This window comes from Sphaerodactylus townsendi, linkage group LG05 (assembly GCF_021028975.2).
Source record: "Sphaerodactylus townsendi isolate TG3544 linkage group LG05, MPM_Stown_v2.3, whole genome shotgun sequence".
In the NCBI taxonomy this organism is placed as follows: domain Eukaryota; kingdom Metazoa; phylum Chordata; class Lepidosauria; order Squamata; family Sphaerodactylidae; genus Sphaerodactylus; species Sphaerodactylus townsendi.
The window spans coordinates 58,526,473-58,551,478 of NC_059429.1; the positions used below are offsets into that span (position 1 = coordinate 58,526,473).

General features: G+C 42.5%; 2 protein-coding genes across 6 annotated transcripts in view; one reads left to right on the forward strand and one right to left on the reverse strand.

The window, feature by feature from the left end:
* The window catches only part of MIER1 (MIER1 transcriptional regulator), a 42,460-nt gene extending 39,362 nt beyond the window's left edge, over nt 1-3,098 (reverse strand). For both annotated transcript variants that reach the window (XM_048497327.1, XM_048497326.1), the window contains exon 1: nt 2,959-3,098. In XM_048497327.1, coding sequence (XP_048353284.1) covers nt 2,959-2,967 — 9 coding nt within the window. In that variant the 5' untranslated portion in view covers nt 2,968-3,098. The remainder of the gene's footprint in view (nt 1-2,958) is intronic.
* A 153-nt stretch (nt 3,099-3,251) lies between these two features.
* Nucleotides 3,252-25,006, forward strand: part of DNAI4 (dynein axonemal intermediate chain 4) — a 66,913-nt gene continuing 45,158 nt past the window's right edge. For 3 of the 4 annotated variants that reach the window (XR_007244686.1, XM_048498910.1, XM_048498913.1), the window contains exons 1-2: nt 3,252-3,491; nt 21,446-21,820. Coding sequence is in view for 3 of the 4 variants with exons in the window: in XM_048498910.1 (XP_048354867.1) it covers nt 21,750-21,820 (71 nt within the window). In the remaining variant the exon portion in view is untranslated. The remainder of the gene's footprint in view (nt 3,492-21,445; nt 21,821-25,006) is intronic. The other variant, XM_048498911.1, reaches the window with a different exon arrangement.

Here is a 25,006-nt window from a genome sequence, read left to right on the forward strand (position 1 = left end):
TCATCAGTCATGTGCTGGACCGTCTTTGTATAGAATGCTCCATTTGGGAAGGCACTAAGACCCAAGTGGAGCATTCTAAAACAAAGATGACCCAGCACATGCCGGATGAAGTTACAATTCTACTTAGTTATTTTTGATGAAAAGCGTATAGTTCACTAGCATTACAGGCCTTTAAAAAATCCATCAAAGCAATCATTTAAAAAAACAAAATGGCCCAACCCAAGAAGGGCAGGGCTGAACATCTTGACTATGAGAAAGTCCATTTCACATCAAATTGGCCCAATTTGTAGTTTCACTGTTGTACATCATAACTAGGAGTTCACACTGAACAGGGACTTTGTTACAAGCAATGCTATCTCATATGTAGCTTTTCCAAGGGAAAAGTAATCACCATACATAACCATAGAATGACTGAGTCCCATGTGGATGATGAAAACAGCAATGGCCTCTGCTTATTCATGGAACTTTCCCTATATGCAGAGAAAAATAATTCTAGAAATCAACCCAAAACAAAAATATTGCAACAATAACCTGGCAGAATTGAAAGTGCTCTAGAAAGGGATGGAATGTTGAGAGTGGCTGAATGTGAATTACTGAAAAACTGAGGGGAGGGGGGTTCCACACTGCACAAGTCCCTGAAATAAGGGAAGGTGGTGGAATGCAATTTACAAATTGTCCCAACTCCCATGATTCCTCAAAGACCTCCAGTTTGTATTTTTCTATTGAGGAGCAGTTTAAAAATCTATCCATACACTATGCTCAGAAAGTAATATCAATGTAATTTTCCAAAAGTCACATGTCTAAGGACAAAAGTCTATACTTTGAATCTTAATAACTTTGACAACTATTTTGCAAGAGTTAATAGATGATATAGTGCCTATACAATTGAAAACATTTTCCAATACCAAAACGTCCACTTCTCTTAAATTCAAAGGGCATGATGGGAACTTTCTGATCAAGTTTAATGTCTACCCAAGTAGAAATCTTTTTAAGCAACAAATAAGAGTTCAAAACATTTTAATATCTAAAACACATCTTTGTCATCCTTGCAAACAGAATGTGCAATGTACATTTATGCTTTTATAGTACATGAACTATAGATCTGTGACCTATCAGCCACAGCAAATAAAACAGGAAAGTACCACTCCTTTTCTTACTGAAACAGGTGGTTTCAACAAGTCTGAAATGTGTATAAAATTATTGGCAGTTGCATGGTAAAACATAGCTTACATGGAAAAGATGAAGTTTCTTGTACAAGGATGAATTTGAACTACAATATGAACCCTCAATCAATATTAAAGTTACAGGGAAGATTTTTTTCAATTTCACCTCCCTACCAAAAACTTCAGTGAATTAGACAACAATTACAACCACATCCAAATCCGAGGTAGCGGAATGTGGTACTGCCCCACTGCTCCCAAAGAGGTTTCCCATGGGCACGGGGAGGCTAGCAAAGAACCCTCAATAGTCGGCAATAAATTTACACCACTCAAAAGGCTGTCTTAAGTCCAGAATGAGGCCTGTCAGTGTAATACTGGCACATGCCAGCCGGATCACCCCCTCCACCAGGTTAAGTGCCCCTGGGAGGGCAAATCCAGCGGCATGGCGGCACAAGCCTCCCAAGAGCAGATCTGACCCCCCCCCTCCTTTGGATGGGGCTCTGAGTCATTAAAATAGAGCTTCCTGACTTTGACCAAATAAGAGCAATTTGCTTTTCTTCTTTTTTTTTACATCCCAAATAAAGCCAAAGGTTACTGGCCCACACAGTTCTAGTTTGGTCATTTGTAGCCTAAAAACAGTGAAAAACTTCTAAACCTTCTGAAGTATAGGCTCCCCCTTTGGGGGAGGGGCAATATATAAAATTAATTATAAATAAATAGGCCAGGGCCCACTTCAGACATTCATTGGTTAGCCTATGTGTGGTTTCTGATTAACTGTGTGCCCCTTCACTTTATCACATGCCTGAAAAAGTGTGGCAAGGGCACTCTTTGTGATGGTCCACACATATGCAATAATCTGCTCAGCCTCAACTCAAAAAAGAATGTTGAAATCTCATAAACCATCCCCCCTATACATACTGGACTTCATGAGAAGTACCCACACGATTAATTTTTTTAAAGGTACATCATGGAGCTGTGTTACTTTCCTGATAAGTTCTTATTTCAATTCTCATAACAACTCAACTTTTAATGGCCAACAGAAGGTAATGAGTAGACTATTGGTGGATGTGGGACATCCAGACTAGGAAGATTTTGAAAACTGCACCTCCCAGCCTAACCTACCCCACAACATTGTGGTGAAGCCTAAACAATACTTTTAGTCCCTTGGGTTCAGCTAACGCTGATTTAATAAATGGACATTCAGTGCAAATAATACTCCAAGCTCTGCCAGAGCTAGGCTGCCCTCAAACACACACTGCAAGATTTTCCAGAGCGAGAGAACACCCTTGTCCTCTCAGATCTTCGTCCGTGGAAAAATAGGGGCTGGGGGAACAGGCACCCCAACACGATTAATGTCCCCGCCAACCCTCTTCCCCTTCATGCCAAAGCAAGTGAAGATTGTGTGAGTTCACAAATAACATCCCTTCTCTCACTGATTGCCCTCAAGCATCCTGAGAAAGAATGTGAGAACTTGGCCATACCCTTGCTGTCCCAAACTGCAAAAGACCAACCCTGTCCTCCCCTCCCCCCTCCCTCTTCCGCCTCCTATAGGGTCGCCCTCCGTCACCCCGAGGCCGGGGAGCCCTCAAGAGCGAAGAGGTGTCACAGGCCAGGCCTGTCGCGGGACCCTCCTCCCACCCCGGGCAACTAACTTATGGGAAGCGAAAGCAACGAAGCAGGCGGGAGAGGCGGTGCAACAAGTTCCCTGCCGGGCCCGGACTCCCCCCTCCTCCCCTCGGCCTCCTCCGCGCCGGCCATCCCTCCCCTCGCCCCACTGCCGCTCGCGGCGCTCCCTCACCTCCGCCATGTTCGCCGCGCAGCTGGGGCGGGCCGAGCCAGGAGAGGAGAGTCACATCGCCGCCGCGGCCGAGGAGGAAGGAACGGAGCGGAGGGGCGGCAGGAGCGACGGCGGCGGACACCGTCTCTCAGGAGGAGGAGGAGGCGGTGGGAGGGAGGGAGGGGTAGGAAGAGCGGCGACGTCACCGCGCAAAGGGGGTGGGCACGCCCGCGACACGACCCCTCCCCCTCTCCCCCGCCTCTTTCTGGATGAGCGCGAGCGAGTCACGAGACGGCAGCGCCCGCTTTCCGGCGTTGCCTCCGCGCCAGAGCTTTTTGACAAATAAGGACCGCCCGCATGAATGGTTTCGGCTCTCTGCAGGTCCTCACTCCGCTCCCCCCATCTTTTCCTCCCAGTACTGACAAAACTCACTTTTTTAAACCAAGCGGACCCGCCAACAAATGGGAGCCTCAAGTTCAGCCATCCAACCAAAACCTGGCCCGGACCAAGTCATCAGCAAATACTTCTCCGCGTTACCTCCTCCCCTCTCTATCGTAGGTTTTTGTCATCCGCTTACACAATATTTTCTGTGTGCAGAATCTAGTTCCTTTCTCGATTTATGTTAAACGAATCAAGGGAAGTTTTCTGTGCTGGAAATGGAAAGCGCTTACCAAAAAAAAAAAAAAGGTGACAACTATGTTCAATTTGGGTGCTGTGTGGTTTCCGGGCTGTATGGCCGTGTTCTAGCAGCATTCTCTCCTGACGTTTCGCCTGCATCTGTGGCTGGCATCTTCAGAGGATCTGATGTTGGGAAAGCAAGTGGAGTATATATCTGTTGGAGTGTCCAGGGTGGGTGGAGAAACCTTGTCTGTGAGTAACAAAGAAGGCAACCAGGTCAATAGTTGAGAGCATCTGAATAGAAGTATGAGTAACAATGAAGACTATAGCATGGGCGTAACACTGGAGATAGCAAGGTCACTGGTGGGAGCATCTGAATAGAACTATCCTGGCCTTTGTTTCTATCTGTCTATCGTCATCCTGTGTTTGTGTGGAGCTGGTTAGACACTGTCTTGACTCTAGTATTTTTCAACACTGGCAGCCAAGTTCTGTTCATTTTCATAGTTTCTTCCTTCCTGTTAAAATTGTCCATGTGCTTATGGATTTCAATTGCTTCTCTGTGTAGTCTGACGTAGTGGCTTTCAGAGTGGTCCAGAATTTCTGTTTTTTTCAAATAATATTCTGTGTCCAGGTTGGTTGCAATTCTCACCTCGGCCACTAAGTATGCCTCTTACTCTGCTTCTGCTATTAAAATGAACGCACAGCATTTAGTCTTGAGGGCTCTAGTGAGGGAAGACGGGCCAGGAAGCTTAACTAGCTTAAATCTGACGAAACTAAATGGTTTGTTATCTAAATAATTGTCTATCTCTTTTTAAAAAGGAAGTTACCTCTTCTACAATGTTTCCTTTCGTTAGGAAATTTCTTGCATTCTGCAAAAGTTGCTTTACCAGACTACCAATGACATCCTAAATGCACCCTGCTTCAATGAATTTAAGAGTTTGTTGTAGTTTTGTTTAGGATTGCACTGTAAAGTAGGCAATCTGTAAGGTAAGATTTGTAAGGTAAGATATGATCTCAGAACTGGTTGGTAGAGTGTGACCTGATTGAATTTAGCATTCCTCAAGCAGAACCAGGTCAGACACTGATAGATGCAGCATAGAATACAGCCTGGAAAAATCTTTACTGGTTTTTAGATCCAAGTTCCAGTTACATGACAGATAATAATGTTATTGGTCAAAGCTGTTTGGAGGAGAGGGAAAACCAGTGGTGGGATTCAGCAGGTTTGCACCACTTCAGCAGAACCAGTTGTTAAAATGGTGCTTGTAAACAACCAGTTGTTAAGATATTTGAATCCCACCGCTGGAACTCGTTGTTAAATTATTTGAATCCTACCACTGGGGAAATTCCTGTCATGTAAGCTTTTTCTTTCTTTTTTTAAAGAGTTGGTTGGTTTCTCCACTGTTATGAAACAGTCTCCTTAGGGAGGTGTTCCTGACCCCCTTGCTTTTGATCTTTAGCAAGCAGTTGAACACTGTTTTAGTTAAGACCACATTTGATTGAGTTATTAGGAATCCAAAGTTGTGATTTCACATTTTGCTTTTCATGTATTTAAATTAATTTATTTTATATAGTTTATCTATATTGTAAGCTGCCTTGAGCACCAAAAGGAAGAAAGGCAACTGATAAATGTTTTAAAAAAACAAACACCAGGACTTGCTGAAAGACTGATTAACCCTACAATCACATGATGTCTATTAAGTTTCATTGTTAAGATTGCAAGAAGCATGTCTTAAGCATCCGTTGCCCCGCTGACAATATAATCAACATTCTCTGCTCTCCAGGACCATTAGAAAAGAATGTGACCCCCTCCCCAGCCACTGAATCCAGAAGGGTGACTCTGATAGTGCAACCTGTCCCAAAGGAAGGAAGATAATTAATTGATTGGTCTAAAAAGGATAAGCTTTGATGGCTGAGAAATTGGGAATCATGGTTTTTTTTAAAATTCTAACAAATCCTTTGTTATAGGAATTTGATCACCAAATAGAAATCCCCTGACTTGTTTTTTTGCCCAGAGTTGGATGGTCCAGACGAGCTAACCTGATATCATCAGATTTTGAAAGCTAAACAGGGTGTGCCTTGGTTATTATCTGGACGGGAGACTTTGGTGACCATCACACCCGCAGCCATCAAATGCTGTGTCCACTCTTTTTCCCCTTATATATATATAAGTGTCAACTAATGTTTGTTCCCTTAATTCTTCTCCATACGGTAACTGCCACCAGGAATATAATTTAAAAAACCCAACAACAATATCTTCTTTGGGTAGTAAGTATGAGCTTATAAGGCAAAGTGTTATAAGACCTATGTGGTCCTAAGGAAAATAGGGTGGGATTCCAATGTTTCTTTGAACAAAGATTTTATTTATAACTTATAGGTAACTTCAAGTTTGCAAGCAAAATATTTACAAAATAAAATTAAACTGAGGCAACAAATGCTTTGAGGACTTCACTCAACATAAATTCACTCTGTCACTTTCTCACAGAGTCACTTTCTTTCTCTTCATAGTTCTCTCAGACTCTGCCTTTATTTTGTCTAACAGTTTTTTGAGACTCTGACTTTCTCTGTATACCATCTGACTTTCTAACTCTCTCACAGAGCTTTGACACTCAATGACTTCTCATACAGAAACCCCAACATATTCTGACATGCTCACACAGGGCTTTAACTCTCTCTGACTAGAGTTTTGACACTCTAAGTCTTTTCACTCTTAAACCCTGTCACCTTCTTCCCCCTCTCTGACACCTTCTGCAAGACTGGCACGGCCCTCCTGCATGCACACGCTAGAATCAACCAATCATACTGCTCTGTCATCCCCCTCTCACCCCCACTTTCTCCAATCAGCTTTCAGTTTAAAGTCTCACACATTAAAATCATTACAATGAAGTCCTGGTTGCTACACAAAGGCTGGCAATGGCAAACTATCTGTGTCCATCCCTTGCCTTGAAATCTATATGAGGGTCAGAATATGTTGTCTGTGACTTGAATAGCACTTTCCTCCACTACCATCACCAATCTGTTTTATGAACTCATTTATGCCTTGTAGATAGGAACCTTTAGGAATGGATTTCAGTCCAGTGTGGAAATAATTCTTTGATATACAATATTGCTCCAGGCAAGATTTTGGATGGATGGGACAGAAATATTTGAAATATATTATTCTTCCTTTTACCCTCATTCCACAGTGCACCTCCTTGTTCCAGCCTTCTATCCTCTTTATCTGGATGCTAGGATATGGAATGATATAGTATAATCTCGTTATCTCTAAGAAGGCAAGCCGGGTCAGTACTTTGATGGGGGATCTCCAAGGAAGACAGATGAAGGCAATGGCAAATTACTATAGCTTTTCAGTTGTCTTGAAAGTCCATTGCTGGGATCACCATAATTCAGTTGTGACTTAATAACACATCTATGCATATCTGGATGCTATGCTTCTCCAAAGTTACTACACTTTCCCTCTCCCTTTCCACCTCCATGCGTAAAACACTGCACCAAAAATCCCTGGGAAATTATTCAGCCCCAATTTATGCATGTTCATTTGGAAGTGAATTCCATTAAGTTTATCAAGATTTACACTCTGTCAGGTATGTATAGGATTGAGGATATGCAGCCCAATCCTGTGCATGTTTCCTCAGAAGGATATTTAACAGTTCTTACTCCCATGTGATGCTCCGTTTTACATAAAGATGATAGGTAGTAGATTGTATATTCCTTTGCCACAGATCAAAGTATGCTGGACTTCCTTTGTTGTAGAATCCTTCACCTGGGTCCTACAGCATACCTGGCCCTCCCCATCCGTTTGAAAGTAAAAATACATTTTGGAATTCAGTTTAATTACACAACATTATGGCCCATCACGCAAGGAACACTTACCTTGGGACTGTTCTCTGTGCAGTGGGCTTGCAGAGATATCACCCTGCACTTCTCTGTTTTCACACTAGGAGGCATTCCCTCCTTTCCCCTGAGTTTTTCTGGTTCACTTAACTGTGCCCATTAAGTGATTCTTAAAGACATATATCTCATTACACTGGGTAGTCAAGACTGCTGGCTTAGCCCTTCAAGCTGCGCTTATGTCAATATTCCTGTTCCAAAAGTAATCCTTCCCCTGCCCAAATGAAAGAGGCAAAGCAATTCCCTGAATCAGGCTGCTAAAGAAGGGTGTCATCCTAGAGCAGATCTCTTCCCCTCCCCTTTCCTCCACACAACACTTTCTTCTGCTGCTGCCATGGGAGGGGGGTGCAGCTCTAATTATATCAATATGTTTATATCAATATCTTGAAATATCAAGAGAATTAGTTGGTGTTGTGTGAGTGAGCTTCTTTTCTGTTATTTGAAGCAATATGGAAGGGGGAGCTAGAGGGAGGGCATTCAAAGCAGCACGAGGGAGAGGAAAGGCTGGCTATGGGCAGAGGCAAGATGTCCGGGGAAAAGCTGAACTCATGGCAAATCTCTGGCAAATCTCTCTGCTCTGGTGATGAGACAAAAGTCATGCTAAAAGTGGTTTTGCTTGCCATAGGGAGAATGAAAAGTGAAAGCAGGGCTTGGGGAAACAGGTCCGTACAAGAAATCTTGCTGCCATGGACATTTGCTCCCATCATTCAGGAAGCACATTGTGCATAACTGGCCTATATGTTCAATAATGCACAAAATGATGGTTTCAACAAATGCAGTGCATAAAAATGAATGATAATTCTCATATTCATTTGGGAGTTTATACTAATGTGGAAGCATGCAACTTTCTCAACCGCTTCACCTCAACTGACTGAACTATCATTTTTATGTGAAAGTGTATTGTTTTATGTATTGTTGAAGGCTTTCATGGCCAGATTCAACTGGTTATGGTGGGTTTTCCGGGCTGTGTGGCCGTGGTCTGGTAGATCTTGTTCCTAACATTTCACCTGCATCTGTGGCTGGCATCTTCAGAGATGTATCACAGAGAGAAGTCTGTTACTGTGTCTAGTGAGAAGGGAATGTTTAGTGGGGTATATATTGTCCATGTCCCAGGGTGAGGAACCAATCAGTAAGTGTTTGGCTGCAGAGGCGTAGCTGGACCAGAGTGCACCAAGTGCACACTCTGTATCCCCCCCGTGGTGCCCTGCCCCCCGCCCCTCTTACCTTAGTGCAGGCTGGAGAAGCGGCCTGTTCCCTTCAGGCTGAAAAAGGCCTGGTGGGAACTACATTTCCCATGAGACCCTGGGGCTGTATTTCCCACCAGGCCGTTTTCAGCCTGAAGGGAACAGGCTGCTTCTCCAGCCTGCACTGTTTCACGAAGGTAAGTGTGTGGGGGTGGGGGCGCCGGAGTGTGTGTGCTGCCGGGTGTGTGTGGAGATTTTCTGCTCCCCAGGCACGAGCCCGATGCAATGCACATTTATTTTGCACAATCTGTCGGAGTTTTGATTATACCCCTTTTTTGTTGTGGGTGGTGGTTGGACTTTTAATGTAGATACTGGTCTGCATGTGTAGGTTTTCTGTATATTGTGTAGCCCAAGACATCTAAAAAAGACAGTTTTCCTTTTTTAGTTTCCATGGTGAACTGGATGTTTGGGTGGATGCTGATAAAGTGGTCCAGAAAATTCAGCAGTTCCTCCTCGCCATGGCTCCATATTGTAAAAGTGTCATCCACAAATCGGAACCAAGTTGTGGGGTTCCTGGGTGCAGTTTTGAGGGCTTGTTTCTCAAAATGTTCCATGTAAAAATTGGCTATCACCAGGCTGAGGGGACTTCCCACAGCTACCCCATATGTTTGTTCATAGTAATCATTGTCCCATTGGAAGTAGCTGGTTGTTAAACAGTGTTGAAACAAAGTTGTGATGTTGTCTGGAAAAATCCAGCCGATGAGTGTGAGTGTGTCTTTCACTGGAACTTTGATGAACAGTGAGACAACATCAAAGCTGAGTCTGCTAGGATTGAGATGGAGATTGCTAATTTTTTCAATGAAGTGGGCTGAGTCTTTAACATAACGCGTTGTGCCCAATGTGGCTTTTTAACTATGAAGTGAAGAATTATGTCAGTTCATATGTGGGGGAACCAATCGCACTAACAATAAGTCTGAGTGGGATGGAGTCCTTGTGGATTTTTGGGAGTCCATATAACCGGGGTGGAAGAGCTTCTGACTTGCAGAGTCGTTGGCGTGTGTCTGGTTGAATGGAGGAGTTCTTAATCAATGTGATGGTTTGGTGAGTGATTGTCTTGGTTAGGTCTTGTTTCAGTTTTTTGTATGTTGTGGGATCCAGGAGTTCTCTGGTTTTTTCTTTTTTCCTTATATTGTTCAGTCTTCATGATTACTGTGTTTTGTCACTGGAAAGTTGCCATTCATTCAAATTTATAATGATATAATAAGTCAAATTTATAATGGTATATAATAACATTAGCCTTTATTGGCATAATCAGACAACAAATATAAAATAAAACAGTAATAGGAGCAAAAACCAAGGAAGAATCATAATACATACATGCTATTTAGTACTCTCAACTATGTCCTCTTCACAAAAACCAGAATCAGATCTGTTCAACAGTAGAGATAATCCATCAGATCTGGTAACTCAGATTGAAAAAGAGGGTATATATTGGTATATTTGGATCTGATTTTAACAAATCTGCTGCAGTGCAGAAGGTGGTGGGCCAATTTTTCAACCACGTTGGATTTGCAGCTGCATAACTTTCTGGATTTTTCTAGGTTGCTAAACCTACCGTTTAGTAGAGCAGAGGGCATAATGTTAAACTGCGCAATAGTGAGAGCTCTCCTTGAGCGGGGGTTCATTAAAACATAAAGATACTAGGCCATACAAATCTGCTCGAATGGAATTAAAAATTGTGTAGGGGAGCAAGTTCTTTTGGCTGCTAGATGTAAATCTGCAAATTCCTGATCTAGAAGCCAGTCTTTAAGCATATTGAACACTTCTGAGCAGGACATTAAATAGAGTGATTCGAGGGGCAGACCAATGGATATGATCTTCCTCTCAATCAAAGAAAATCAGGGATTAGCCTGCATGTCCTAGAGCAGGGGTAGGGAACCTGCGGCTCGAGAGCCGCATGCGGCTCTTCTGCCCTTGCACTGCGGCTCCACGAGCCGAGCCGCTAGCCCCATCCTTGCCCGCCCTGCAGGCAGCAGGGCAGGCGCACCAACTGCCCGCAGCCGGCTGGGCCGCGCCGCGGGCTTCCCGTCTCGCCTGCCCCATTGGAGCAGGTCGGACGCTTTCCCGGCGACCAGCAAGGCCGAGCCGCTGGCCCCATCCTTGCCTGCCCTGCAGGCAGCAGGGCGGACGCATCCATGCGTTTCTCAGAATGAGCGGAGTAAAAGGTAAAAAAACCCAATATATACAGTGTTATCTTTATTTTAAATGTCAAAAATTATTTGCGGCTCCAAGTGTTTTCTTTTCCCGTGGAAAACGGGTCCAAATGGCTCTTTGAGTGTTAAAGGTTCCCTACCCCTGTCCTAGAGTATCAGGGAGACAAGAGAGTGTTCAGATGGAAGATAGTGAAGGCAGAGCCAAAATATAAAGGCTCTGAGTCATGCTTTGAGTTCTAGGGTATTTTGCCCCAATTCCAAGCACAAGGCTGTGTAAGGAACACAGTTTGGAACTCCCATTATTTGATGGAAAATTTTTGATTGAGGGACATTCAAAACATGGTTCATGGCTTGGATCCAGATAGGGACCCCATAAAGTAGTTGGGATTCAATCTTTGCATTAAAGATCCTTAATGTAGCAGGGATAAACAAATGCCCTCTACTATAAAAGAAGCGAAGGATTCCAGAGATGCTGGGGGAGGACAGAGTGAGAACTGCCTTTTGATGAAAGGTTCTGGAAAGGTTGTACGAGAAGATGATGCCAAGGTATTTGAAGCGATAAACCTGCTCAAGCGGAACCCTAACTCCACACTTCTCCTTCCCCCCAAGTCCATACAACGACTTCAAGATCTGGTGCAAAAAAAGTTATTTGGTTGTGGTGGGGGAGGGCGGCCACCCATATGGGGGGGGGGGTGGAACTCAGATTTTGCACCGGGCTACAGTTTCCCTAGATATGCCTTTGCCCCCCAGGTTTGGTCACACTTCGTCACAAGGACTTTTGTTGGCCCCTCCTATATTAAAAAAGAGAGAGCTTAGGCATAATACCTGGAATGAACTCAACAACTAACTAAAATACACAATACAATGTATAAATGCATTTACAGTCTCACTGTTAACAATTTCCCAATACAACTTCTTTATGCAGCAATTGCTGCTATTGTAAGTTTCTTCAGGACCCTCTCCTAAGAGAAAAGAAAGAGGGTCCTAAGCATTCCTGTACATATACAGTGGTAGATGATTCTTTGATGTGTGATGGTAAAAAAGGCTTTGGAAAAATATCTTTTTGCTATTACACATAGTATTTTTGAGCAATTATGGGCATGTAATTTCACTGACATAACTTCTGATGTCATGATTGTTTCTTAGGAGAGGGTCTTGAAGAAACTTAGCAGCAATTGCTGCATAAAGAAATTGTATTGGGAAATTATTAACAGTGAGACTGTAAGTGCATTTCTACAGGTCAGAACACCTGAGTTTCCTACTATGATTCTTATAGAAGTTTTTAATGAAGTTACTGTATCTGAAAGACTAAACAAGCCTCTGCCATAAGGTTTAGGAGCTTTTGACAAAGCTTTCCTCTATCTAGAGAGTCAAAGGCTGGTCTATCCATGATTGAAAGGGTAAATGGCCAGGTCTACCCAATGCTTTTTAATGGGAGGTAGACCAGGCCTCCAAGTGGCTGTGATTCTCACAAGGACTCTGTGATGCATTCTGCCAGCTCCAAAGAACAAAGACTAGTCAGCTCAGTCTTATCTTTTTATAGCCACAAAACAGCTATTACTTTCTAACACCTTTATTTTGAATCATCTCCCTTAAACTGGGTTCATTTTTTCTTTATTTAGTAAGCTTTTTGTTTACTGTAAGTTCATATCATTTAAGGAAATCTTCTGGTTTTTGCTGGTCTTATCTGCAACAAGTTTTGGAATTCTCTCATTGATCTCCATTTCTTCATTAGAGGTGCATGACTTGCATGTAGTCTTCCACAGGGAAGGTGAAGTCTCAGGCAGGGAATGATGATGATGCCACTGATTCAGTTTCTCTACCCCAGCAAATTACTACAATAAGCATTGCCTTCCCGTTTGATCCCAACCAGTGGAGGCAGTCTTAAGAGTCTGTGGCCTCCTTTGGATCTCCCCTTAATCTGGGGAGGTGTGTGGTTTCTTTTGAAGTGCTAACTGGAGCTTCGGGTCCTGGAGCAAATCCAAGAACAACCATCTTAGGTTATGGCTAAACCAGAAGAAAATGATCTTAAAAGGGAATCAGTGAGAGAAAAAATGGGGCCATGGCTAATTAGGAGCAAATATACTATTACTGGAATAGATTTGTGTGTATGTTACATGTTATGTGAATAAAGGAATTTTAAACTTACTGTCTTCAATAATAATGTAAGCTTATGTCATTTTTAAGTTTAAATAACCCTGTATGAAGTAAGCCGTTTTTTTCACAATATATTTTTTAACATGAATAAAGCTTAAAATAGCATAATGCTTGGAAAGTAAGTAAACAAAAAACCTTCAAAAACTATTTCTTTAATCTGTTGAAGTCAATGAGTTTGGAAGAGTGTGACTTTAATTGCACTTCATGGTAATTTTGATCTTCAATGTTTGTAGACCCTACTATGTGCTTCCACTAACTAATATGATTTTCATTCTCAAAACATCACTAGATTATTTTAACAGATGTTCAGGGCAATCAGCTATTGGCAGATATAACACCAAGCATGAGCCAATTTGCACATACAGCATCCTATGCTAATGAGTTCCCAACTGAATCAAATTTCAGCTGAGTATTCAAAATAATTCTAATTTGTACGATACGCTAATAACAGATTGTGCTGTAAAAATAGAATCTGTGAATTGTTTTAATTTATTAATGTGAATTGTTAATGTGAATTAACAGCTGACTGTTAATCATTTTCCTCTGTACATTTACTTGGAAGTAAGTCTCCTAAATGAAATAACCAAGTAAGCATCTATAAGATTGGAATGTGTATGTGTTTACATGCACAAAAGGCTTCTAGTTCATTGGGTCTGAGGCAAAAAGGGTATTTGTCAGTACCTCCTTATTTAAGATTCATTCAACTGGAGACATATGATATTGAACCTGTGACCATCTCCATTAAAAGTGTATGCTTTTCCACTGAAGCCAGTCAGTTTGATAAAGTTTACTCCTTGTTCTACATAAGGGGTCCCTAACCTTTCTGAGCCTGCAGGCACCTTTGGAATTCTTTGTGTGGTGGGCACAGCCACAAAATGGCTATCACAAAATGGCTGCTGTAGCTTACCTTCAGTCACACACTGAAGGTCCTTGAGCTGTGGTGGTATCTGCTGTTAAAAGTAACACTTTTAAAAATCTGAATAACCAATCAAATATCCAAAGACTGATCAGAAGCCTTGCTAGGAAAAGATCCTCCGGTGTTTCCCAATTTCAAAAACACTTGGCAGGCACCAGGAGAAGTGTCAGTTGGCACTTTGGTGCCTATGGGCACCACATGCACCTTCCTGCTTTCTGCAAGTGGCACACGATACAATTCATCTCCCTCAGCTGCTGAGTATGTGTGTAGCTTGTCAGATGGTAACTTATTAGAATTCACAGAGGAATCAAGTGGTGAAGTACAATCATTTGTCTTTTTCTTTTGCTTAGTCTTTTGTGTAACAATTTAATTATGCTAGACCAGTGAAAAAACTGATAGAATTTACAGTCTGTGGTTAAAAGACAATGCAACTGAAAGTGAAGGACTTTGCAATGTCTTTTAAGCACAGAGTGGTCTGAAAAGAGAGAGAGAGAAAGAGAGAGAGAGAAGTCAGGACACCAAAGATCCTTTCTACTGCTCTGTTGGTATCCCTTTGATCTGTAGATTGCTACTTTCAGGGAAAGTTCCTTCTGGCTGAAACCTTCTCTTCACACTTCTCCTTCATTTTGGCACTATGAGAGTAAGACATACATCATGCATCTCTATGCATCCCAATTAGATTAGAAACCTATCCTGTCAAGAAAGAGTGGCTGTGAATCAGCGTGGTCGCAGTTGCTGCTCGGAATGGGCAGAAAGGACTCCCCAGCTTCAGCCTTGGTAAGGGCAGAAGTGAGTTTGGAGACATGCCATGGCAGGGCAGACAGGTGTCATGGTGCTTACCCTGTGACATCATCAGAAAAGAGGCTGGCATGACCTATAAAGGAATAGACCAGCCTTTGTGCAGGCCATGTGCTTGGGCTGGTCAGCGACTTACCCACCCACCTCTCCCCATAGAGCTTTGGTTTTTGTTAAAGCATGCTTCTTTGTCATAGCCATTCTCGGTTTGGAGCATGGGTATTGATCTGAAATGGCCAGGAGGGGGAACTAGGGAGCTAACTCTCCCCTACTGGTAGGGAATGCTACAGCAAGAGTCTGACCATCCAGCTGAGCATTGCCAGGGGGAAGCTCTTGCAAGAGGCTGACTGTCCAGTGGAGCTCCACAGCAGAGTGAAGCTCCAGTAAGAGGCTGACTGCCCACTGGAGCTCCACAGCGATGTCCCAGAGCAAATCAAAATCCCATGCTGCACCTCATGCTTCTGATTGTATAATAAATTATGGCTATGGCCAAATAATTTACCCTAGCCAAGAGTGTGGTGTGGTTATTGGGTTGAAGGACTCCAGCCAAGGATGATCCCACCCTCGGACGGCAATGGAGATCCTTACAATAAAAAACTCAGGTTTACAAAGAAGCTCCATGTGTAACTTTGTTTCATAGAAATACACAAACCAGATGGTACTCTGCAGCACATACCCTGTTTCCCCAAAAATAAGACCTATCCCAAAAATAAGCCCTAGCATGATTTTTTGGGATTTTTATAGGATGTTTGAAATATAAGCCCTACTCCAAAAATAAGCCCTAGTTACAGATTTTCCGGCGCAGCTGATCTGGTCATTTGGGGGGGGGGTGCAAAATCATGGGGGGGGGGGAATAAGACATCTCCTGAAAATAAGCCCTAACACATCTTTTGGAGCAAAAATTAATATAAGACCCTGTCTTATTTTTGGGGAAACACGGTATGTGCCTTCAGCACTCTGTTAATAATCCTAATAAACACAACCCGAAGAATCCTACTAAACACAACCCCCCTTTTGACTATAAAGGACAAACATCACCCTACAATTCAGAACATCATGGTACAATTCAGAATATTACTTGGGTTACACATTTTGGTTAAAAGTAATGGACTTCAAACAGGATTGCAAACTTCAGATTGGGAAATTCCTAGAGATTTGTACCCTCAGAGGGCAGAGTTTGATGAGGAAAAAGAAATCAGCAGGGTATAATGCCATAGGGTCCACACCCCAAAGCAACCAGTTTATTCTGGGAAAATAACCTTTATTGTCTGGAGATCAGATGTAATAGCAGGAGATCTCTAAGGGACAGTGGTGTACCGCCCAGGAGGACATATGCAATCAAGATCTGGTGCAAAAGAAGTTGTTTGGCTGTGGTGAGGGAGGGTGGCTGCCCATACACACACACACACCCCGCCAAAAACTCAGATTTTGTACCAGGCTACATTTTCCCTAGATATGCCTCTCCTAAGAGGTCCACCTTGACCTTGTGAAGCCTGGCTCCAAAATGCCTAACTTTGTTCTGGATCATGCCCTACTAGATGGGAGAGACAGAAATCACTTAAATTTTGACACTGAAAAGTAAGTCACTTTTGACTATCCAGATAAGTGTTTGCTTTAGTATTTTATGTGCAAACAAGAGAATTATCAACAGTAGCTTGGGGAAGGCAGAGAAAACGTAAACTTTCCATCTCTTATATCAGTACCCCTTCTAATCAAGATATCAATCTAATCAAGATATGATCCTAGATATCAGACCTCAAGCTTGTGACCTACTTACTTCATATATGATGTCACAAGATATGTACTTTTTAATGCCAGTGTTAAACACTATACAACATCGCTTTATTTCAAAATATTTCCTTTGTGGCTTTTCTGCCATGAATTTATAATTTCTTTGTATGAAGGTTCTTTTCTTAAATCATGATTGATTCTTATAATTGGCAGTCCATATAAATGATTCAAAGCTACAGCTAACTGCCATTGTTGTTTTCAGTCCTGGAAGAATATCTTCCTGCAAATGTAATATTTATAGGAAGGGTTATACAGAAGTGTCTCAAATTACGTTCCCCAAGATGCATAATTTCAGTCTGATTTTCAAGTATAAAGGAGAAATCTTCAAAGGTAGTCAGCTATCTTCTGCAGAATCAAATTGTCTATGGTTAAAATGTCTTGTTCATTTCCATTGAGATTCATCTCCTCTTTGAAGAACAAATTCATTTGCAAGTTAATGCAAGTATCCATTTAATTCTTTAAGAACATTTCAGCTATCACTTTCAAATCTAACAATATTGTAAACTTGTCTTTCTTATTTCTCTTATTATTGAATCTGTCTTCACTTAATGTGAAGGCTGAAAAAGAAGTTTGCTTTCCTTCTCCCAGAAATCTGTATAATGCTTTTCTGTGTTTATTTGTTCAGTAGTTTTCTGCTGTTTTTAGACAGTTTTCTGCTGTTTTTAGACAGTTCCCAAAATGCTATACAATAGAATTAAAATAGTAAAAGCAATAAGCAATAAAACAATACTCCTTCATGTAAATACTAGCTGGATAACATATAAAACATAAATTCAGAGATCAGTAACTTTAAAAGTCTGTCAGATTTTTTTAAAGTTTGTACTACATTTCTAATAGGGCAGAAGGTATGAATCTGCTGGATTTATTCAGGAGAGCCAAAAGGTAACATTCTTGTTTGCCTAATCTGAGCAAATGGTAGTAAGGGCTCCACATCAAAGTTTAAATCATATTGATTTGGGCCAGTCACAAACTCTCAGCTTAACCTACCTCACAGGTTGCAGTGAGGAAAAAATGGAGAGGAGAATGATATAAGCTACATTGGGTCTTCATTAGGGAGAATGACAGAGTATAAATGAAGTAAAGGAAAATTTAACATGTTATCTATGGAAACATAGGTCCACAGTTTGACAACTGTAAAACTAAACATCTGTGAAGGTATCTTCTAGACTGAAGGGTAAGTTCTGTTAGATAGATAGAAAAGAGTAACCTAAATAATCTTTATAGAAGCCTCTGAAACACCACAATATTGGACCTTGAATTCATGAGTTACTGGAACTTATTTACAAAACTTTTAAGAAATATTACACAAATATTACACTATAGAGTCACCTTGCCTATTTGTGGGTCAGCCTTACAGCTGCTGCGTTCATTTTTTCCAGGGTTGGGGACAGATGGCAGCAATTGATTAATGACTCACGCCATTAAGGTTGATGTCTGTTTCTTGTCTTTCTCTGGAAAGGCAGGACTCCTCTTTGTCCCTATGAGAAGCCCCCTCTCCCAGTAGTTATAGTTCAATATCTCTGGAAACCTCTCTGTCTGTTGATATAGTTCCACATGAGTTGTTCTTCTACCAGAGCTAAGCGTGGGTCACTCAGCTCTATTCATCAGACCATTCCGATCCAAGATTAGGTGACTATGGGCGATTCCGCACACAAGTAAAACAGGTTCGACCCAGTTCCCTGAGAAGGGTACTAACCTAGGTCAAAGCCATTGTTGTTCCCCACTGCAACCAGCTTGATCCCAGCTCGGAGGGCGGAATCATCCTGTGCCTCTTTGCTGCTCCGTTTCGATTGGCTACTGTTCTATGGCCATGTTCCGTCTATCCCCACACACGTTATAAAAAAACTGCCACAGGAATGGAGGGACGAAGGTGGCGTTTTTTGATTGGCCAGCTCTACGCATGCCCGAAACACTCAGCTGTGATTGGCTGAATGGGGGACTCCTGGCACCAGAGATTCTGCACTTTACTGGAATCGAGCTGAGTTTGAGCGTGGTTCCCTGAAAAAGTAGTAGTCCCCAACTGGATAGGAAATGACTGACCGTTACGCGAAGTTGCGAAGTTGGTACAAAACCACGTTGATCCCCTGGTGGTTTGTGCAGAGCACTTGCCAGGTCAGTAGGCAGCATGGCAGACTTGGAGTCGATAACACATGTGCGGAATCGACTTATAACTCTTACTCCCCGATTCCCTTCATTTATTCCAGACCTATTCCCTCAACACTGCTTATACAGAAAGTCGGGCAAGCTTGGGATCTTTGTTACCTATGTTTACAGAAGTCAGATTTTGCAAGAAACTCACAGGAGAGCTAAAAAAGTTTAACACTTTTATTTAGGAATAAAGGGGTACAAAAGCACACAATAGAATCAATGCAGCAGAACACACAAACAGTCCTAAGATTTAAGCAGTGAGGTGATAGGTCTGGAATAGATGAGGGAATTGGGGAGTGAGGATTATAGTTACCTGATCTTGGAGTGAAATGGTCTGATGAACAGAATTGAGTGACCCGTGCTTAGCTCTGGAGGAATGTGTTGTGGAGCAGAGAGGTGTCCAGAGATATTGAACACTGGCTATTGGGAGAGGGGGCTTCTTGTAGGGAAAAGGGGACCCTCAGGGTTTTGCAGAGTAGCCCTTAATCTCCTAGGACAAAGAGGAGTTCCACCTTTCTGGGGAAAGAAAAGAAACAGGCATCAATGTTAATGGTTGGGTCATTGATCTAATGAGCTGAGGCATCAGTTTGATGTTCCAAGCTCAGGAGTGCCTCCAAGAGGAAAGTTAGCTGATGAAATGACAGCTGTAGAACAATGTTAATGTAAATGAGACATTTGTTAAAGGTAGTCAGAGGAAGAAGCATTGGGTTAGTATAACACTGGGCAAGCAAGCACATTAACACATCCATTGTCTTCACAGGGATGTATGGTCCAGGGCTGGAGATGAAAATGCTTTCCAGGGCAAAAGCACTGTGTTCACTTAATTCTATCAGGAAGAGTGTGAGAGAGACATTACACAAGGTTGATTTGGAGGGGGACAAGTCCAGGCATAGTTCTATTTCCTTGTGGGTACACAATTTAAAGAATGGGCTCCCCATTTTGGCACTGCACTGCTAGGCACTCCAAGGGATGGCTGAGATGGGTAGAGACACCACTGTCCTTCAAACAGGGTTGCCTTGGCAACAAGACTTGTTAAAAATGCTAATAAATCTTCAAATTTGCCATCCTTAGCCCCCCCCCACCATGACAGCTGTATAATATGTTTGCATTATGTCTCATCCTTTAACAACTTGAAGCAACTACCTTCTAGCAGAAATGGACTGTGCAGTGCCCAGGGATGAGTCATTACAACAGATCCTGATACCAAATTATCCCCATAACCAGTTAAGAGACATTATCACAGGACACAACAACATCAGTCATTGAATTGGGGCTCATCCACACATTGACCAATGTGATATATAGCATGACAAGTCAGCAATGCCTTCTGATATTCATATTTGTATTGTATTGTATTATTTGATTTGTATGCCGCCCTCCCCTGAAGGGTTCGGGGCAATGAACAACAACAGCATAATAGCAAACATCAGTAATCATAACATCAAGCAACAAAGCATCAATAAACATAGGATCAATAAACACAACATTATAAATATAGCATTATAAACAACAAGAACATCAATAATTATAACATCATAAGCTATAAGGCAACATTAATCATAGCAGCATATATAATCAACAGAGATAGACATAACAAGCATAGATAGTGACTTTCCCATTCTGTAGCCCAGTGTTTCCCAACATTTTTTGCTGTCACGGTACCCTTGACCTCACTCTTCATATCTCACGGTACCCCTGCCACCCCCCACCTTCCCCTCCCAGTGCCCCTGCTTGCCACCCATACCCCCCACCCTCTCCTCCCAGGGTGAAGGGAAGCACTGTGGGGCGGGAAGTGGCTGCTGACCTTGCAGCAGGTCCTGCCCACGGTCCAGTGAGGGGGGCTGGTAGCATTGCCACGGTATCCCTGGGACATGCTCACGGCACCCCAGGGTACCACGGAACCCTGGTTGGGAATCACTGCTGTAGCCTAATGTATACCCCATCTTTCTGCCCTCATAGGGTAGGGTATTTGTGGACCCTTTACCACAGCCTTGAAAATAGCAACTTGCTAGCTCATCCACAGCAAGCAATAATAGCTTGCAGGTCACCCAACAGGGTAATGTGTTTGAAGCAGCCAAAATAGACAATTTATTCTTTACAGATGATAATAAATGGATATAAATTACACAGTAAAAACAGAGGAGATTAGGGAAATATTTTGATCTCCCTAGATATTCAGTAATAAGGATTCTACTACTTCAGCACTATAATTTTATAGGGAGACCTAAGTGAGAAGCTGCTGGGATGGAATGTATACCAAGATTTTATATTATCAGTCTTAGATGCAGCAAAGTGTATGGATCATAACTTGCTACAAAAAAATAATTGTACCTCATTTATGCACACTACTCATATTTCATCTTACTATTTATTTTTATTCTATTAAATTTATATCCCGTCCTGTTCCCAATCAAGATCAGGCTCATGGAGGTTTTGATAATTCAACAGCTGACCCATACTTGGTCTATTTGAATCAGTTATTCTGTTGCCTAGATCTTGTTTTCATTGGGCACATCATGCCCTGGAAACTGGGCTTCTGTTGCCTAGATCTTGTTTTCATTGGGCACATCATGCCCTGGAAACTGGGCTTCTGTCCTCTTATTAATAGTGGCAGTAAAAGATCTGAAAAGATCAAGAAAAGATTCAGAAAAGATTTAGGGGGAGGGGAAGCAGTTTCTAGTTTCTGCTGCAGTGTCTACTGTGAAGAAAATATAAACCATTGGGATATTAGCTGGGAACAAATAAAAGAAACTCAATCTCTTCATTCACTCTGCTTTCTCTCTCTCTTTTTCTTTCAGCCAACCACATGATAGCATGCTGAAGAGTAGCTGCCATGGTTACCAAGTAAACAGCTTCTTGTTTGAGCTGTTGAGTGAAGCAGGAACTGTTATGAGAGTTTTTCTTTCTAGGCTTGGGTTTTGAATCAGCATCCTAGGAACACTGAGCTGGCATCATTTCTCAGAGATCCCAGACCTATCCTGTTCTTTAGTGACAACGACTATTGCTTGTTGATTCTATTGCTTCATAGGATCAGAAGCGTAGTAGTCTGCCTGCTGTCTGCTACTTGGAAGACACTCTATAGGATCTGCAGTGAGTTCTGCCATGACCACCAATATCCTACCCAGCACCGTCCAGGGTGGCAAGAGCAGGAAACACAACATTATCATCAATATGTAAGTGGCACTGTGCTGCTACAATGTGGCAGAAACAGGTGAATTTGGATGTAACAAGAAGGCAGAAAGATGTCTTCAATGATTATTATTTGAGGGGGTAATTACTTTTCTGCTCCTTTTGAGTTCAGAGGATACTGCTGAAAATTATGGCTGCCTGAACGAGAAGATGTAAAACATTGGGGGGGGGGGGAGGGGGAGGAGGGGAGGTGATTGTGTTGGTTTATAGACAAATTCCAAAAACAACAATAAAGTACATTTTTATTTGGATCAATTAATATATCACAAAATGAAAGAAGCATTTGCATTCCCCAACACTCTTCATCATGCTATTGAACAGAATAAAAAACAAAAGCATAGCAATATTTAGGGTTTCATGGAGAAAACTGTATTCCTTTGCAGAAACTTGAAATGGAACACAAGAAGTATCGCAGATATAATTGAATTTCACCAGGTGAAAAGCAGACTTCAAAGTGTATTAAAGTCTATTGGGACAGAGATGCTATTTTTTTGTCTCTGTGGCCATTTCCGCATGGAGGCGAAAGGGGTCGGGTCGGCGTAATCCGCATGGATGGTCCCAGAAACGGCCGAGATGATGGCGCAGAGCTGCGCCGTCGTCAGAGCGACTCACCAGTCCTGCGGCCCTCCGGCACGTCACTGAGGCCAGGGGACATGCCCCCCTGCCCTGCGCGACCGCTCCAGGGTCGCAGGGCAAAGGGGGCATGTACCCAGGCCTCGGCGACGTGCCGGAGGGCCGCAGGACTGGTGAGTCGCCCAGTGGGGGGGGGGGGAAGGCGCCTGGAAGCTGCTGCCGTTCGCACTGCAGCGGCTCCCAGCCAGCGTTTCCGGTAGACCTCGCTTGCCGAGCAAGGTTTGAAAACGCCAGCTTCGCGCCGGTCGGGAGGCGCGAGGGCGGCGCGGCTGTGCAGCAGCTGCGCCCCCTGTGCAAATGGCTCCCTGGGGATGGCGTTTTTGCCGTCCCCAGGGCGCCATATTCTGCCCGTGCGGAAGGGGTCTGTGTGTGAATCTTGAAACCTTTTTTTTACCCAGTGCACCCCAATGAAGTCTGTAATTCATCATGTGTTCTTTTTTAATTTCCTATAAAGTGCATAGTTTCCTCGAACAAACCCCAAAACATAATTTAAATGGAACACAGGAAGTGTGTCCTAAAACTTAAAAGTTTACTCAGTGTTTTGTGATATTTTGGTTGGTCCAGAGAGAGAGAGAGAGAGAGAGAGAGAGAGAGAGAGAGAGAGAGAGAGAGATGCTAAGTTTTCTTTCTTACATGTTACTGTAATTCTTAGTAAATATTCTCTCAGCTAGAATGTGAGATGAGAGAGGTTGCTCTGAATTTTAGTTTTATCTGAAGCCTGAGATTCTAATTGTTGTCTTGTCTTTCAATCTCATTTTAAAATGTGGGTGCTACAGTGGCTCAGGCAACATACTCAGAAATGGATTAGTAAGCTTTGTAATAGGTTTATCATACAGAAACTTAAGAAGTCCCCAATTACATCTCTGAGCCTTTGGGGAGGGCGGTATATAAATATAATAAATAAATAAAGAAGTAGCAATTTTTATTTTATTTTCTTAGTTCCATACTTTGCTTTATTTTTATTACACTATTTTTATCACATTGGTGTTAAAGCTCACTGTAGGCTGCAACAAAGTTCAAGTTCTCAAACAAATATTACATTATCAATAAATATGTTACTAAGATACTCTTTAAATTATGTACTGAAGAAATAAGGAAGATACCTTTTGATTGCACTGAACCCATCTCTCCAATACAAACACCCCATCCTTATAATCACCTGTTGAATGTCTCATATAGGAAGGGATCTATTCCTTACTTCCTACTCCCTAGTTCAAAACAACAATCTTGCACTGGGGATTTGTAGATCACCCCTAATAACTTTTCCAGATGCCAACAACTCTCTCATGGTCTACCACTTCAGGAATTCTCCATGCCGCTCACCCATTTGCTGAGTGTTTCCCTTAGACGTTTCCTCAGCTGGCATTGCAACTGCTCACTATTTCAGTGTTTAAAGTACATGAATAAACTCAGTTTTGCCTGGCACCAATTCTCATATGGAGTCTCCGTAGCTTTGAAGACAACACATTTGCATTAATCACCAGGCACAACTAACTTTATTAGCGTAAACACTGATATAGGGGGTGGCCACAATGCCAGCTGAGGAAACATCCATGGGAAACACCCAGCAAATGGCAGGTAGCACAAAGGATCCCTGAAGTGACAGAAAATGGTGTGCTTGAACTGCGAAGAAAATGAAAGTGAAAGCTTATAAGTCAGGCTGGAAAAATAAAATGTTTCCTCTTTCTGCAAAGCAAGCAAGAAATGTTTTCAAAACAACTCAGGAAAAAAGATTGCTAGTTTAGCGTTTTCAAAATAAAATGGGTTGAGTTGAAATAAAATATCCTGAAGATGTTTTGGTGGAAAAAGCTGCACAGAACTCCTCCGCAAAATGTTTTTTTAACTTCCTCAAGACACTTTATTTATGTTGTGCAGAATAAGTCATGTTTACCATTCCATTTAAAACATTTTCTAGATAATGCAATCTAACAGCCTATTTTTCAAAAAAGAAAGTGGCATAGAAATAAAAATCTAGCATCAATGAAAATTTCCCTACTAAATCCCCAAAGAGACGCTAAAATGGCTGGTACAGCAGTCCAGGTGATATGTTTCACAACTGAGTGATATTGATTTATCCACTAACTCAGCATTTTCCAAATGGTGCCAGGTCATGAAAGCAAAATGCTGGGTCACCTAATGTCTGGGGCTGGGGCCAACAACCCCCACCCCATCCTTGCTCGGAGGGCATCACCCACCTGGAGTCTGACCAGCCCTGATGATATAGCAACTTCGAGGCTTCTCCCTGGCTAGCCAACCGCCCAGAAAGGGGCCGGGGACAGAGCCACAGCTCATGGCAGACACTGGTACTGCGATAGAGGTGGGGGCAGAAGTGGCACCCCGTGGAACCTCCCTGATGCTGCCGCATGTAGATGAAGCCAGGCGCAGAGCTGGGCTCGCCCCTGCCGAGCCAGCATGGGCAGACATGTGGCGGGGTGACATTCAACTTTGTTTTATTTTACTAACTCATAAACATCTGACTCCTCTAAAGCGCGCATGCGCGCGCTTGTGTATGTGTGGGTGTAAAGTGATGTTAAGTT